Raw genomic sequence first — 17038 nt, forward strand, 5'->3', positions numbered from 1 at the left:
CACCATTACACCCACTTTTAGCTGTCACATGAATCATCCACGCAACGGGCTCAGCCAGTGCCCGCTGTGTGGCGGGTCTGAGTTTCGAGCCCTGCTCGGGGTGCCTTGCGACAGACCGGCGTCCCGTCCTGGGTGTGTCCCCTCCCCCTTCGGCCTTGCTGCCTCTGTTGCGGGGTAAGACTCCGGCTCACCGCGACCCCACTCGGGACAAACTGTTGTTGACAAAGGATGGATGGATGAATCAATCATCCAGGAGGTCCCTGGTTTCAACTGGACTCTAATGCTTACTGGTTTGCTTGGATCATGGTTTCTGGTTCCTGTGTATGTTGACTCTACTTCTGCTTTGGCCAATGAAACTACACGTCTCAGTAAGAGACACACCCCACAGAGGCCAACTTTATTATACTATAATTGAAGGGTGAGTTGCCACAGGTACTTGAACCCCTGGAGGCTTATTTTTGTCTGAGTCCCTTTTGTCCAAATTCCCAATTCATGGTATTGTTTTGGGTGGATCAGTGGTGCAGCAGGCAATGCTGCTGCCTCACAATACCTGGGCTGTTCAAGCATAGATTCAAATCCAGCTCAGTCTGAACAGAGTTTGTATGTTCTCCCTGTGTCTCCATTGGTTTCCCATGGGTCCACCAGTTTCATCCCAAAGACATGAGTGTTAGCTTAACTGTTCACTCTAAAGAGTGTGTGTGCGCGTGTGTGTCTGGCTTCCCTGCAATGGCCTAGTATTCCATATTGACTATACGCTTCCTAGCCTACGGCCCAGTCATTCCAGGACGAGCTGTGAACCTCCACAACCCTAACAAGCAGTTAACAAAAATGAGCGATTGCTATTTTACCGCAGTCTTGATGAAAATGTAAGAAACGGTACAGCCGCGTACGCTCCACACAACCGACCTACATGTCAAAGCAAGCACTGAAAAAACCCAAGCTTTCAGAAAATCACAGAACACATTACGTTTCCCGGGCGATGAACAAAAGAGTTTAAACGGGGATGGCGCCAGCCACCACAGCAGAACATATTTACACTCTGCTCAGTACCACTGCGATACTTTATTACGTGAAAATGGGGAATAAAAATTCAGACTCTGTCGGGAGTTCTTGAGCGCATTCAACCGTGTGAGGTGACATTTTAATCTAACAGTTTTATGTTAAATGACATGGAAAAAAAAAGACTGCAGTGATGGGGAATGTCAATGCTTGCATAAAAGGAAAAAAATCTTTAAAAGAGTACAAATAACCTGTATATTAAATTATAAGGGCCTTTACGATGCATACATTTAAGAAAAAAAAATACTTTTTAATATAATGTTGGCTCTTTGTTGATCAGTGGTTACTATGGTAGCAAATACACATGCTGTGTTTTATTGCCCTATAAGATGAATGAACCACCTTCAACAGCCAATCACCATCAGCCACCCTTTCCTATATAACACAACATTCAAGAGCCAAGAAAGCAGACACTGGGATCCTCATCAGTGAAGCTACTTCGTTTGCAAATTCACAGGAATCAACTTTGTTTCTTCAGCAAAGGAGCAGCAGCCAAGAAGCAGGTTTTCAGTAAATAAATATATATATATGTATTTGAAAAAACCAAATTTCAGCAATTCTTGCACTGGTAGAATTCTCCTATTTATGTGTATAAATTTCAGTAAATTATTATTGTCAAGGCAACTAGGTTATGGACATAAACAAAACTCAAGTTAAAGAGCCTATTACAGAATCTGTTGAAAAATCAGGTCTTTGTATCTCGGTCCCTCCACGTTGAGTCCAGATTAAGGAGACCATGCCGTTCGGTAACACCCACAACCAGTTGAAGATGAAGTACTCGGCAGCGCAGGAGTTTCCTGACCTCAGCAAACACAACAACCACATGGCCAAGGTGCTCACCATGGAAATGTACGAGCGCCTGCGCGACAAACAGACCCCCAGTGGCTTCACACTGGACGATGTCATTCAGACTGGGGTTGACAACCCAGGTAAAGACACGCGTATGCATCTCAAGCGCATTTAAAAAAGACATTTACTTAAGAAGTCGCCCACGTAAATTATATTTCCTATCATTGTAAATCGGACAACCTGTATTTCAATGATGCGCATCAACAGAAAAATTTGACATAAAAAGTTTGTGCCCAGCAAGATTAACAGATCAGAAACACGTTTAAATACTACATTCATAATTCTTTAAAGCATATAAATGCATAACGTGGCTATTATAACATGAGCTGCTGCATTTGTTAAGGGGTAATTTTATTAAATAAAATTTGACCCAAAGGCCTTTACTGCTAACATTCGTATTGCAACAGTAGCAACACTAAATAGTCATATGCCCAGTGCCGCTGTCTAAAGAATTTCAGCTTCCATGTAAATTATGTAGACTGAATTTGCTGAATTCTACCATTCATTCTATGGCCCAATATATCCATACTGTTTTTACAGAGGGAACATTGAATATCAAAGGGGAAATAAACCAAGTTTCAAGTACAATGTTAAAACTAATCTACCATTTAAGCTCATTAGAACATATTTAATCCTCACAACTTCTAATTATGTTAAGATCCCAGGTAATAAATTTAAACAGGAAGTGAAAATAAACCTTTCCCCAGTAACACCCTGTCAGATTATAAAGGCTAGAATACGTCAAGTAGAAAGCGGAGAAACCAACAACTTGGTTTTAATTCCTGGTGGTTCATTCTCATTTGCACATTTCAACCAGGCCACCCTTTCATCATGACTGTGGGCTGCGTGGCTGGGGATGAAGAAAGCTATGAACTCTTCAAGGACCTCCTGGACCCCATCATTAAGGACAGACATGGAGGATACAAGCCTACAGACAAACACAAGACTGATCTCAACCCAGACCACCTGAAGGTGCCTAAACTCAGCAGTTTACCGGTTTGCCACCCTGAAGTACAAATGCCTGCTTTGCCCACAGAAGGTCTTCTGATAATCCTGGCCATTCATCCGCGCAGGGTGGCGATGATCTGGACCCCAACTATGTCCTGAGTTCCCGAGTGCGCACGGGGCGCAGCATCCGTGGCTTCTGCCTGCCACCACACTGCAGCCGTGGAGAGAGACGCACCATTGAGAAACTCTCTATAGATGGGAAGCTAGCCTCCATTTTACAATTGCCCTTGATTTTTGAAACTTGTAGTCATGTGGAAATGGCTCCCCCTCGTAGTCTAAAGGGGAACTGTAACATTGTCTTTTACCATCATGTTTTCAGAACAGTGGAATTTAAATGATAATGAAAGACCTATTTAAATTTAAAATTTTCTCCCAAAGCTTTAAGCTCCTTGGACGGTGATCTGAAAGGGAAATATTATGCGCTGAAGAACATGACGGAGGAAGAGCAGCAGCGGTTGATTGATGACCACTTCCTGTTTGACAAGCCTGTCTCTCCCTTGCTGCTGGCTTCTGGGATGGCTCGTGACTGGCCTGATGCCAGGGGGATCTGGTGAGAAAGCTGACCTTTCCCGGTTAACGGGTTTCAATATAGTCAAACGCTGACAGTTTGCCAACCTCACTCTGAAGAGATGATTCAGCAGTAGAAGACTGAGGGAATGTTCAAACTACTGAACTTGGATGCTTTTCTCAAGGTGTCAAAATGTTCCCTAACCTAAAGGTCACTGAATTATTGTGTGAGACTACATGGAAAAGCAAAAAACTTGCTCTGATCGCTATCCCACCTCCTCCTGTTTCACTTAACCAGGCATAATGACAGTAAGACCTTCCTGGTCTGGGTGAATGAGGAAGACCACTTGCGTGTCATCTCCATGCAGAAGGGGGGCAACATGAAGGAGGTTTTCACTCGCTTCTGCACTGGACTCACCAAGGTATCTTGGACATCTTTTGTCCCCATCCCCCTGGATGGACTTTTGCGGGTCACGCTGGTAGGACTGTCCTGATCCCGATTCCTTCTTCCACAGATTGAGGCCCTGTTCAAGCAGAAGGGTCACGAGTTCATGTGGAATGAACACCTGGGCTACGTGTTAACGTGCCCATCTAACTTGGGCACTGGTCTCCGAGGGGGTGTCCATGTGAAGCTGCCCAACCTCAGCAAGCATGAGAAGTTTGGTGATATCCTCAAGAAGCTGAGGCTTCAGAAACGTGGAACAGGTAGACTTCTCATTCCAACTTTACCTCAATTCAGCAAGGGTACATGGAATGTATTTTTAGTTGCTATCCCTGTTCTGTACTTGGACTGTCCTGCATCTAACTCTCTCTCTCTCTCTCAGGTGGTGTGGACACAGCAGCTGTGGGAGGAGTTTTTGATGTCTCCAATGCTGACCGGCTAGGTTTCTCAGAAGTGGAGTTGGTTCAGATGGTCATTGATGGAGTTAAGCTGCTCGTGGAGATGGAGAAGAAGCTGGAGAAAGGCCAGCCTATTGACGACCTCATGCCCTCCCAGAAGTGAACATTTAACATTTGAACCCACACCTCCAAACCAATGTTAACCATTTGGAATTCACTCCCACTAGTGTTAAGAGGCAGTACATTTACACTTCTATCTGTACAACTTAATTTTACTATCTGTACAACGTAATTTTAAAATCTCTAGAAATGTTCAAATGGATTGTTAAACTTCAAAAAAAATATTTTCCCTCTTCAATGTTTATTAGTACCAGTGTTCTGTTTATTGCATGCCACTGCAATAAAGAATACTCCAGAATTCCGTAAAAATAAAGTGCCTGGTAGATGATCGGGGGGCACGGTGGCGCAGCGGGTTTGGCTGGTGTCTGCTCTGATGGGTCTGCGGTTTGAGTCCTGCTCAGGGTCCTTGCGTAAAAGATGTGCTGAAGCGGGTATCTATTACCTGATTGTTTCATGACGTAAGCTGACATAACTTAGATGTGCAGTATAAATGCTGTAGAAATGTGTGTAGTCATTCCAGACAACTCCACCTACAATTAACTTGCAGACTTTTCCCACAAGCACTAATGGCTTGTCACCTCTTGACCTAAAACTGCTTTTGGATGGTGGGAAGATACCCCCAGGGGGATCGAACTCATCTACGCGCTGTGATGGCCAAACAAAAGAACCCTTAAGGAGTATTGATTCTTCCTATTGCGAGTCAGCAAATCGCAGCCACTAAAGGAACTCTTTAATATTTCACCTAGAGTACTACTGCTTCACTTGGCAATGTTTCCAATGTAAAGACATGTCTTCAAATATTTCTGGGTGTTTCTAGTTCCAGTCTTCAGCTCCACAAGGTGCTTCAGTCAAGTCTTTCACTTTAAAGACGTGTTTCTCCTGTCCCATCGCTTCACTTACCACATCTAATAGTGACCCTACTCTTCTTTGGCATCCCTACAAATGGGTATTGGTTTATAGTGCAACTCTTGCTGACATACACATTTTATCAGCTTCTTGAAATCTTTTTTTGAGTGATAAAAGTTTGCTTTTGTTCTTGTGCAAACAGCCACTCAACCTGTTTGTGTTGTCTGGATTCTGGGATCCCAGCTAATCGTTTTCTAGCATCTTCCATCGCTTGTGCGGACACTGCACGCGCGTGCGCCTTCTCCGAAGCTTCCATCTTCGAGAAACATTTTTGCAAAGTCATTTTTCCCCACTGCTTAACTGGGTGTTTATTTCCACAACGTTTACAGTCATCTTGTTCAACAGAATCCTTCTCCATTTTCCTGTTCTTTCCTTGACACACGGGGCATATGGATGCTTCAGCCAGGCGCCCGCGACTCGGCTTCAAGCGGATCTTTCGAATGTTCGGACATGTTTCTCAGTTCTGCTCACTAGCTTTGCAAATTCATGTTTCACGGTCTGCTGTGAGATGTGCTTCGTCAGCAGTGTTTCACGCAGCTTTTTACTGTGCACCAAACATTATCTGCTATCTAGTCACATAAGCATACATGTTGACATGGCCTGCACCTTTCGCCTCAAATCCGTGCATGTGAATCTAAGGAAGGATTCGGCAGGATTATTGAATTCTTTGTCATTGTTACTGTCGTGCAGTACAACAAAATTATACGTACAACAAATATATAGTTATGCCCCAAGATTCTTGGCGAACATAACTATTAACTATTTACTCCTACTTTGATTTACAGTTACTGAACCAGTGAACCGTTCAGTAAACTAACATTTGAAAGGCTTCTATTTCCCACTATTATGAATAAGTGTCTTTTCGTTCACTCGATTTATTTCCAGCTTCCACCGCTTAGTTTCGGGTAAAGGGAAAATGCTTGTTTGAAATTTCCCCACTCGCCGTTTTAGCAGTGAACTTCAGCGACTCTGGGAACTATCGTGTTCACGTTGACGCAGCAGGCTTTCCAGCTCTGCTTTCACTCTTCGTATTTTTGCCTTTTCTAAAAACGTGAGACTACTCCTGGTACCTTGTTGTATCACATTATTTTGTGGCTACTAATTGTTATCCCAAATGACAAGCTTCGTCTAACAACACGTTTATTAAATACAACTAAAACTTCACATCTTTTCCCTCGTTCTGCTGATCACTCCTTACTTACGCATATACTGCACCCTACTGTGTAGTACGGCAACCCATGAGGAACATACTTAAATATCATTACAGTACGTCCTTTTCAAGTGTACAGTTTCAAAAACAAGTATCATTTAACGCGATATAGCGCCTCTAACAGCATCGTTTGAGTGCTTTTCAGGGTGAAAGAAAGACACAGGCAGTGATCTGAACTTTCTTTACATCAACATCCAAGACACAAATGATCAAAATGCCTCAGAGCTCAGGACGCACCCTGCCTCACAGACTTGACTTTCAAATCCCTGCATTGGACGGTTATTGATCAGGAATTGAGTGAAAATGTAGCAATGGACCAGCTCAATATAGTATTTTTTTTAATGTGCTGGATTCAATGGTCATATAAAAATACGTATTTCTGGAATTTTACTTTTAAATGATATTTTTGGTCTGGGAACCATCCCCCCAAGAAATTAAGGTAATATGATACCATTACAAAGAGAATTGCAAAATGAAGTGATTTTATAGAACAAATTAACCACTATGTAAGGAATGGGTATATATATATATGAACTTCAGTGTACAGGAAATCTAACTTCTAGGTATTTAAAGATTACAGTATATTATTTGCAATTACCCAAAAAAAGTACTTCTACAGAAACTAGAAAAACACATAAGACACTGGGAAGCGAACATTTTACGATGTTTTAATGGAGACACTGGTGAACCTTACCTGATGACAAGATACATTAATTCCACAGTTCCTGACTCACAGCAGGAATTATAAAAGAAAAGTATAACAATATGCAGCTGTTGCAAAACTAAGTTACATTATTTACATTCAAAAACAGTGCTGACATTATTGAGGGTTTGGGGGCAGACAGGAACAAAAAATAAAATAAATAATACCAAAGCCTGAAAAATGGCATTTTACTCAACTTTGTTCCATATTGGCAAATCAAACCTGATTGGGCCGAGGGGCCTAGTTCCAACTGCAGCTGACTGTTACACTTGGAGGTCACATAACAAAAGTGGGCAAGGACATCTGAAAACATCTGTGAAGACGAAGTCCTCCTGACCTCCACGAGTCCTCAGAAAAATTAAATAACCACAAGTACAAGTTCCACAATGCATTGCATACAGCAGTCTTCAGAGAGCCAAACACGAGACCACAGCCAGCCCATGTGTGTTTGCATTGCCCTTTACAGTAAGGTTTGCCATCATTGAAAGAACTGCTCATTGAATGCAGAAGAACCAAATTATAAACTGAAACAAAGGTATAATTAGAACCTATGCAACCCCTATATGACCAGCGATATATTCAGGAGGCCATTGTTTGCAAAGTCCCAAACCCTATTCTGGTCTGTAAGGGTGCCCTGTACTCTGATTCAGCTCAATATGGATTACTACAGAACCTCTGCCTCTTTCTTGCTTATCCTGCTCATAAAGATTCTTGCTTTTCTATGTCATACTATTGGACGTTAAGGGGCAGGTGAAAGTGGGGGGTGGAACTGGCTATTTAATGCTGTAGTGCACTTACCGGCATATAAGGGTCAACTCTTCAATACAACTTCCCATAATTTCTTCCGCAGCAGTTTATACTCTTGCCATATCCAGAATAATACATTTCAAAGATGCAGGAAATTATTGCCTAAAGCATTATTCTATACAATATATTCAATACATAGTTGGTGAGTGTTTTGAAAAAAATTTCTGAAACTGCTACTTTAAAGAACGTAAGCTTAACAACGTACTTTTTTGCTTAATGTTTCTTTTTGTACGTTTTACAGCTTTAATTCGTTGGCAATTTTGGAAGCTATGTTCTTGAAAGCAATGGAGGTTCCTGATATCCGCTTGAAACGCACACCGTTGAGTGAGAGGCGTGGCAGCTTGCACACCTCCATCTCCCACTGAACCAGGCTGTCAGCATGGGCATGACCATCTCCATGGACACAAAGTAGCAAAAAGCGCTCACGCTGCTCATAGTCGCAGTTGTTGGCATCAAGCACCTTGCGGATCTCACGCATCATGTCGTTAGGGTCCATGGAGCTGGTTGTCTTCATGCTCCAGGTGAAGCGGAGGGAACGGGGCTTGGCATCTTTGTTCTCATCCTTCTGATCTCCAGCCACGTTGCGACTGCCAGGGAAAGAAGGGGAGAGGTTCAGTGTGTGTGTGTGTGTGTGTGTGTGTGTGTGTGTGTGTGTGAGTGTGAGTGTGAGTGTATGTGTGTGTGAGAGAAAGAGTGAGTGTGAGAGAGAATAAACAATGTGTCGCCTTGGTCTGGTGTTGTGTGGATGGCTTATTGTTTCGGTAGTAACTCCGTTTGCTGATCACTCAAAATAGACTGCAACAAGGCAATTAATTGCACTGCTGTAATGAGACTTTCAACATTCCAAGGTACCACAGAGGCCTTGTTGGTGAGACCATGCAAAAAAATACTTGTCCTACATAAATATATCCATGGTTAAGAACGAGACTAGACATGCTGTGCCTAGGTGAACATGCAATGGACATAGACAGCAGGATGCAGATAAGGAATTTCATCAAGGCCAACCAATTTGACCATTTCTAAGGCAAAAGTAACAACATAGGCACAGACTTGTGTCACTGATGAGCAATTAAAAGGTATGCAACGACTGAAGGCTACGGCTGCAGAACCAATGGCCCATGAAGCTAATTCCCTAAAAGGCAACACAAGTCACGAAGCAGAGTAATAACAGCATTTGATAACGTGAAATTCCTTACTTTGGAGAAAGGAGGGAGGTGGTATTCATGATAATGCATGAATTCAAATACTTCCCCCAGAAAATAATGTTCTTTCATATAAAGATAAAAAGACTGATTTCCTTGCAAATAGAAACTTGTATAAAATTAATGATTTGGACACAGCGATTTAATAAATATTGGCCACCAGATGTCAGGATAGTTCAACATCTTGACATCAACTTCCTGATGCGCTGCACTTTCCCTTAGTGACTTGACAGTGACACTGAAGCAAACAGAAAATTAACATCTCTGTTACAAATGGTCTGAAGAACTGTTTTGATTGCTAAGTGGTTTTGTTAATCTCAAATCAACTTCTTCAAATGTACAAAAAAAAGTCACACATCATCAATGGGGAAAAAAGGAGCCAAGAGACTGAATGGTGTAGTGAAGGTAAGCATTAGGTGGGTCTATAATTCTGATAGTGGCAAGTCCTGAATAATGGAGGTCACTGGTCCTTACATAGAGGAGAAAAGGTGGAGTAAACAATGATGGGAAATAATGTAGGAGTGGGGTGTGACATGTGAGGGGCAAAGAGACAAAACTGGACTGTTTCCTCCTCACCTTGAGCCCTCAAATCTCCCATTTCTCTCAAACTCTGCCGGGACCCTTTACCAGTCAAAGGACACAGGGGGGTAGAATATGAAGGAGAGAAAGAGAGAGAGAAAGACAGAGAGGGGAGAAAAAGAGTGATTCTGAGGACAGGGAAAAAAAACCTTCATTTGAAAATCGACAGCTGTCAGTTGAAGTGATAGTACAGGAAAAGTTTAGAAAGAACGCAGAACAGAGGACGCTAGGAAAAACAAAGAAGCCATCAGCCAGGCAACTGTCACCCAATGGATACAACATAGGTTACACGCAGTGTGGTATTTGTTCCAAGCTTCAACTCCAAATGCATTCACCGGGACTAACTTGAAGACAGATGGTAAAACCGCCTCAGTTCTCTTGACTACACTTGCACTTGACCATCTTAGTCAAGTTTGAAGGTCTCAAGATGAATGTACAGATCTAATTTAACATCTTGCTTCTCAGACCAAGAACAAGTGTTCACTGATTATTGTACACGTAGTCAAGACATTGTCATGCATTTACCAAGTATGCTGAAAGGGTTTTGGTACTCAGTTTTAAATGATTGAAGGGCAGTCAATGGCTTAGACTGAACAAGAAAGTGTGTTGCATGGAGAGTAGGGGGGAACAAAAAAAAAAAAAAGCAATGCAGTCTGCACAGCCGCCCTAAATCTACAGAAATCTTGTTGAACTGGTTTGCAGTAAGCAGGAGGAACTTTGCCAGTGAAGATATACACTTGTTATATTCATAGGTACACCTTTAATAAGATATAACCTATCACACAATCAATGTCACATAGAGTGCCAAGGTTCAAAAGCAAGACTACCTCCTTCTAGTACATGAGTAGTTTGTCTGGGACCAATGCCACCATTAGAAACTTACTAAGGAGGAATGTTTACAGGAGGATTTCACATTAGGTGGCAAAGGTTTGGCTGAAAGCTGAGTTAAGGATCAACAGCTCAGAGAGCCAAAGATGAGATGACAGAGCTTCAGGAAATCAGACCCATGGCCAGACACTCACTCTAGGCAGACAATGCCCAAAATGCCTCCAGATGACAAGCAATTACCCAACTCATTATAGCAGTGCTGTGGTGGGAGTGCCACGTGTTATGCTTAAGATGTATATATTTGAGAGTCTCTGCAGCCATTTTTTCTGACCATCATTCTCTATCATGGCAGGGTCATGTTTGGTGAAAAATGCAGCTAATTCACTGACAGGAAAAACACCAATAACAACAACTTACAACAATCAAAATATTGAACAGAAAAAGCTCTGAACACAACACAGGATCACAGAAATACAGAAGTCAAGCAGAGTGAGGGTTGTGGACTGAGGACTTACTAATGGTCTTTGCCATGTGGGCAGGGGGGGGCGGCAGGCCCTGATTTGTTTGTAGTCTGCTGTATGGGGGGGTCAATATTGACCCTAGGGAGAGGAAGAGCGGAGAGTTAAACTGCACACAGGGGCCAGAGAGGGATGGCAGGGCACACGGCATCACTATAGCACATTGTGCCTGGGCCAAAGGTATGGGAGTTGGCTCTTCCCTTAGCGCAAAGAATAAGTTTATCTCCTCGACACAGTTCCGCAGGCTGACAGAGCCTCCACATTTTGCTGGATGTGACAGCCTGGTGGGGAAACCTGTTTAACCTTTGACCTACTCCTCAGTTCCAGCAGATACTTTTCTCACAGCAGGGGAAGAAAGGGAGGGGGGGGATCAGGAACAGACAAGCAAGGAGTGATGCCACAACCCATGTGCCACAGCCTTTTGTGGTGCCATTTCCTTGGAACCACCAAGTGGCAAAAACGCTGAAGAGAATTTTTTTTTAAGAAAAAAAAAAGAAACCCAGCCACACAGTCTGCACTGCCAATGGTCTTTGAAAGCAGCTGCTACTGATTTCCACTGATGGTTACCATCTTTTTAAGCAGACTATACTCAGTATTGAATAGCTGCATGTAGCAACTTGTACCACTCTGAATCAACTCTCTGGGTTCTACAATGCAGATATAGAACCATGGTGAGAAGATCATTGCTGCTGGTATACAGCTTGAGACCAGCAGTCCATATCATCTTCCCTCTATGTTGTGTATGTACCCTGTAATGGAACTATGATTCTGCTGGGAAACCATAAAAATGAAGCAACATGGAGACATTAGAACCCTCAGCTTCTTTTCCAACGGAAAACTGTTCAAAGACCTGTCTTATTTGTTTTTTTTTAATAATAATAAAAAAAAAAAAAACCACTTCCATCTAGAACCAACGAGACATAACACAGTCGGGCGAATTTGTTTGTGACTACCACACGCAAACTTACTTACCTGTAATAAAAAGCTTTTGTCAAATCAGCCTTGAAGAAAGGAAAAAGTACCTGCACAAACCACAGCCCCGTGGAAAGGCATGCATGTAAGATTGATTAGTAGAGTGAGTCACTCGGCTGTTGAGAGGTTCTGCCCGATCAACAGCGAAAGCTTGTGTCACAGGCATGCTAACTCGCACCCCATTCAAGTGTCAGACTCTGGAGGCAACAGCAACTTACGGGGAAAGGCAAGTTACAAGCAGTAACCACAGCAGTTAAAAGAACAAGATTTCCTTTTCCTCTGCTTGAAAAAAGTATAAAGTTTTTGGTTAATTATACAAGAAAGCCAACAGAGTCCTACCTTTTGGTAAACCTGAATGACATGTTTCTATAGAACAAAAATAAAAAGAAACAGAGCAAGTGTCAAGGATAAAAGTTTAGCAGAGCAAAAATCTATTTCTAAAATTAAGGAAACAAACCATGACTGAAAAAAACAGTTTTCTTCCAGTAAAAATGTAGTTCTGAGCATTTGGTAAACCCCAGCAAAGTGGGGAGTATCCACATAATTCATAACAGGCAGGAGTTTTTGTTAGAAGGGGATGGAGTCAATTTAGGTAATGGAAAAGTGTCTGTAGATGTCACAAGACTAAGTCGTTATGTTAAATGTAAAAGTATAGTGGTAACAAGAGGGACGGGCCAGTTTATATAGTGGATGTTTTCTCCAATGCAATTTACTATCTTAGGTCTTTCATGAGAAACATTTGAGTTTTTTTTTTTTTTTCCTACCCATTTGCAAAGACTGGTTATTTGTGGAGCAATTCAGGTTAATAACCCTTCTCATAGTTACAATATGAGTGGGGATACAAACCTGGGTCTTTCTACTGCAAGACAATGGCTCTTGTGACCTCAACTGTGCAAGGCATTAGGTAGTGTATCAAGTGGAGACATAATGGCAGAGAGGCCCTACCTGCGTGTAAGCTTTGAGGTGAGCTTGCTGAAAAGGTTGGACGAGCCACGGCTGCGGGACTGGGACAGGGGAGTGGCATCATGTGACAGGGTGGGTGAGGCAGGTGGTCCATTGTAGGTGGCGGTGCGGCGCTCCCGCAGCTGTCCTCCATGGAAGGTGCTGCGACTGGCTGTGCCTCGTGGGAAGCGCAGCCGGTCTGGCGGTGTGGCACTGCTGATGCTGTGGGAGGATGCCACTGGGTTCCGCTGACCAGCTGTCGCTGCAGAGCTGTGCAGAGGCCATCCAATGGTCAGACAGATAACTAAGACAAACATTATTCTTCACAACACAGCTATCAGTTGTTCTCCTCTGGGACATTTACAAAACAATCATTTGAAAGAGGGAAAAAAAAATTAAAAAAACACACACACACAAAATGTGGTTCTAAGCACTACCTCCAGGGAAAACAAACAGAGCAGATGAAAAGAGGTGGCCCAACATCAGGCTCTAGTTCCCAGACCATGGGACACAGTTCCGGGCAATCTGCTGGAATCTTGCTTCCTCCCTTCCTTCACTCTCATTTAATATTCAAATTCAACAGGCCCACTTCTCAGCTCTGTGAGAAGTGCCCCAATTTCTATGTATAGTTGCCGCATCCAATCTGCCTTTCATCTGCCATGAGTGTTTTGCAGAGCCCTTTTAAAGAGGGCAAAAATATACCTGTTTCACTGCTAATAACCCAAAGTACATTTTTTGACATGGTTAAGACAAATATTCCCATTTCACTAACTTGCAAACACATTCAGAGAAATCACATTTTCTCAACATATAACTGACAGCAAAGTTAAATGTTTAAAATTAAAATGTCTACAGCAACAGTGTCCATCAACAATTCATATTTGTACAACCTATGTCAAGGCAGACTAATCCAAAACGAGAAAACGGAACGAACAGTTTCAGGACAGCCATGTGGGATTATTAGTTAGGAAACCAAGTGCTGGAATTTCTTCGTGAATACAAAGTGCCTGTTAGATTGAACACTTCAGGATGGACCAACCCACTGCTGAGATGAGAGGTGGAGCCTTCAGAATGACGGTCAAGTGGCAGGTGTGGAGGCGGGGCTGGGGTGAAGGGTGGGCAGCACCAGGAGGTCAGACATAAGACGGACGGCACAGTGGTTAGGAACGCAGAGAGGCTAACAGCAGAAGGGGGTTAGCGGGATAGACACTTCCCAGTGCCTTACTTGGGCCTGAAGACATGGGTGCAGCTGTCGGCAGGTGGTGGCACGGCACGGCTGGAGGGGGCTGGGGCCGACAAAGACGCAGCCCTCTGGCGCCGTAGCCGCATAGAGACCGAGGAAGCAGCAGTGCCGGAATCAGGAGTGTACGCGTGCGCATGGGGGCTAGTGTTGCAAGCCGACATTTCAGTCAGGCTGCAAATCAAGGGTACGGCCAAGACAGAGGTAGAAGCAGGAGCAGAAGCAAGTAAATATCAATATAAATTGAACAGAGAAGTAAGGGCAATGAAATAACTGAAGGCAAAGGGTGGAATATGGAACCAGGAAAAGGTTACACAAAAAAAAAAAAAAAAAAGTGGTCTGCACAGCTGCCCTAAATCCTATACCCTGAAAGTTATTTAAAAAAAAAAAAAAAAAAAAAAGGATAAAGTATAGTTCCTGCTCCTGACTTTCTCCCTCTGTTCTCTCTACCACAATTCAGACAGCTAAATGGTTACAACAGAGTAACTTTTGTTACAGGTCTAGTATGAGTGCCCATTCACTCAGCCTGCCAGTCGCAGAGCTCTTCACATTCTATCCAAAACCAGTTTCACAAAGAAAACAGTCTGCTGGACCCACTCAAAGTAAGTGAGAACGAAGCACTTCCCTTGAAATCTCAAGCAAAAACAAAGCTGCTTTTGTAGGCAAGCTGAGCATTTCTTCAAGCTTTAGGGTTGCAAAGGAATAGACGCGCGTGCTTTTAATGTGGACAATGCATAGAAGTTTCGGACACGTCAAGAGAAGAATTTTGTTTTTAACCTCACTGTCTAGATTTGAAGAAGCCGAAGGGGGTCTGACGATATGGGAAGAGACCAGCCCTTACCTGTTCTCCTTCCCGTTTTGAACAACGGCAAGGCGGTCTGTGGCATTCCTCTCACTGCACACATAGGTATTCCTTCTGGTCATCCCCCCAGATACAGAGTTACTCTACAGAACCGAGAAAAAACCATTTACATTTAAAGGAACCGAGCTGACTAGCACTACAAATGCCTATATATGCTAATCAACAGATGTTCTAAAAACTACTGTTTCATGTTCTGTTTTAGCACAACGTCATTTTCCAGATAAATCATGACATTCATTCTAAGAAAACAGGTAAGTGTAAGCTAAAAATTTCTCCAAAACTATAATAAAGTCATCCACATACTTCACCTACTATGGAGACTGAATAGGCAATGATTATCACTTACATTTGGAGTGGAAGAGCCCTTTTTGCGTTCCGGAATGTCTGCCTTGTTAGGGTTGCTGGCATTGCCCAACATGGGGCTTGGTGGAGCCACGGGCCGGACTCCCACTGTGCTGGACTTGCGTGGCTGTGCCCCACCTTCCTCCTTGAGGTCACTGTCAGCTGTGCTGGTCTGGCTCCTCTTGGGGTAGCCTACTGATGGAGGAATGGTTGGGCCCGCTTTAAAAAGTGTAGTGGTGTGGGATATAGAGGAAGGGTACGGGAAAAAAAGAAAAAAAAAAAAAAAAAAAGGAGAAAAGACAGTCAACTCCCCTGTGGACAATTGGGCTCGTCTGAAATCTTAAGAGGCTACACAGGGAACTCCCAAGCCCCCAAACTCAGTCTTTACAAACTCTTGTTTTAGTGCACTTTTCACAGTACAGTGCTATAGCCAGGCAGCTCACTGCACTCCACTTCACCCTTACCCTGGTCACTGTACCGCCTCTGCTTCTGGCTTGAGACACTCCTCTGCACCTTGTGGTGGGAAGGCGACTGGCCATTGTTGAGCTCACTGCTAGGTCTGGCCTTTGCCAGTGACAGATTACTACTAGAGCTGGAGTCACTGGCCTCCAGCTGATGGTGAGGGGAGGAAACACAAGCACAGAAAAGTTAAGCGCAAGCTGCCTTATTTATTCATCTAATATCAGGGCCACTGGCCACAAATCAGATACTGCTATTGTTGTTTTCTTGTCACTGAAGTCACCAAGTGTAATTCTTGATATTACTGGTATTATTACTGAGTGAAACCATCAATACTATGTGAATTAGTAACAATGTAACAAAGTTCAGAGACCGTGTTTGTTGGTAATGGTAAACGGGAGATAAGAAACCCCTCCCTTCCAGGAAATCCCTCCCACTGTGTGCTGCCCACACCTCAGTTGATTTCCTGCCCAGCAGCAAGTAGGTGGCTGTGATCTCGTCGTACTTCATTCGAGCCAGAGACTCTTGAATCTCTTCCCGTGAGTAGCCCATACCCACAATTATGTCTGTATTGAGAAACACATACAGTCAGGTAAGCATGGATTGTCTATTCAAGACATGCCTCTATACCACTGTTCCATAGCCCCACCACCCTCATTCAATCTTCAACACTGGCACTATGGCACCAACAACTTGGGGTTCATACTTTTGTATCGGCCCTAATGAACCCCATCACCAAGAAGAAAACCACCTAACTCCAATAGCACATCAAACGCTATGTAGGACAAAAGACCAACAAATTCCAAATACACATTTTAATCCAACGATTCTCAACGTGGGGCCTATAGACCCTTGGTACCCTGTGGATGGGTTTCAGGGGTCCATGAAGCACAGGCTTCCTTTGAAAAACAACATTAATCAAAAGTTAAAGATAAAATATTCTGTTTCTATCTGATATAAATCCATGCGATACATTTCTGTGCAATAAACTTAACTTCCCCAGAATTTTTTTTTTTCCCCTAGGAGGGGATTCTTTGTTTTCATCAGATTCTTAAAGGGGTCTATGGCCTAGAAAAGGTTAAGAA

At 43.1% G+C, this 17038-nt stretch overlaps 2 protein-coding genes across 11 annotated transcripts in view; one reads left to right on the top strand and one right to left on the bottom strand.

Moving 5' to 3' along the window:
* The first annotated feature begins 1429 nt into the window (after positions 1–1429).
* LOC108919626 (creatine kinase B-type-like) lies at positions 1430–4665 on the top strand. 5 transcript variants are annotated; one of them, XM_029258766.1, is made up of 8 exons: positions 1430–1569; positions 1749–1988; positions 2726–2880; positions 2982–3114; positions 3295–3466; positions 3722–3845; positions 3939–4128; positions 4248–4665. In XM_029258766.1, the coding sequence occupies exons 2-8, from the start codon at positions 1796–1798 to the stop codon at positions 4424–4426; spliced, it is 1146 nt and encodes a 381-aa protein (XP_029114599.1). In that variant the 5' UTR covers positions 1430–1569; positions 1749–1795; the 3' UTR covers positions 4427–4665. The 5 variants fall into 5 exon arrangements, with proteins under 5 accessions (XP_029114599.1, XP_029114600.1, XP_029114598.1 ...); XM_029258767.1 differs by having other exon boundaries at positions 1763–1988; XM_029258765.1 differs by having other exon boundaries at positions 1779–1988.
* Positions 4666–7396: 2731 nt separating this feature from the next.
* mark3a (MAP/microtubule affinity-regulating kinase 3a) overlaps positions 7397–17038 on the bottom strand; it is a 32663-nt gene continuing 23021 nt past the window's right edge. The window contains exons 11-18 of one of the 6 annotated variants that reach the window (XM_018727662.2): positions 16407–16519; positions 15959–16106; positions 15499–15713; positions 15132–15235; positions 13054–13320; positions 12448–12474; positions 9788–9832; positions 7397–8596 (exon numbers count right to left, since the gene is read on the bottom strand). In XM_018727662.2, the coding sequence (XP_018583178.1) occupies positions 8245–8596; positions 9788–9832; positions 12448–12474; positions 13054–13320; positions 15132–15235; positions 15499–15713; positions 15959–16106; positions 16407–16519 (1271 nt within the window). In that variant the 3' untranslated portion in view covers positions 7397–8244. Of the gene's footprint in view, positions 8597–9787; positions 11218–12447; positions 12475–13053; positions 13321–15131; positions 15236–15498; positions 15714–15958; positions 16107–16406; positions 16520–17038 lie in introns of all 6 variants that reach the window. The other 5 variants (XM_018727658.2, XR_001964931.2, XM_018727659.2 and 2 more) reach the window with 5 other exon arrangements.

The sequence above is a fragment of the Scleropages formosus genome, chromosome 15 (genome assembly GCF_900964775.1).
Source record: "Scleropages formosus chromosome 15, fSclFor1.1, whole genome shotgun sequence".
Taxonomy (NCBI): Eukaryota; Metazoa; Chordata; class Actinopteri; order Osteoglossiformes; family Osteoglossidae; genus Scleropages; species Scleropages formosus.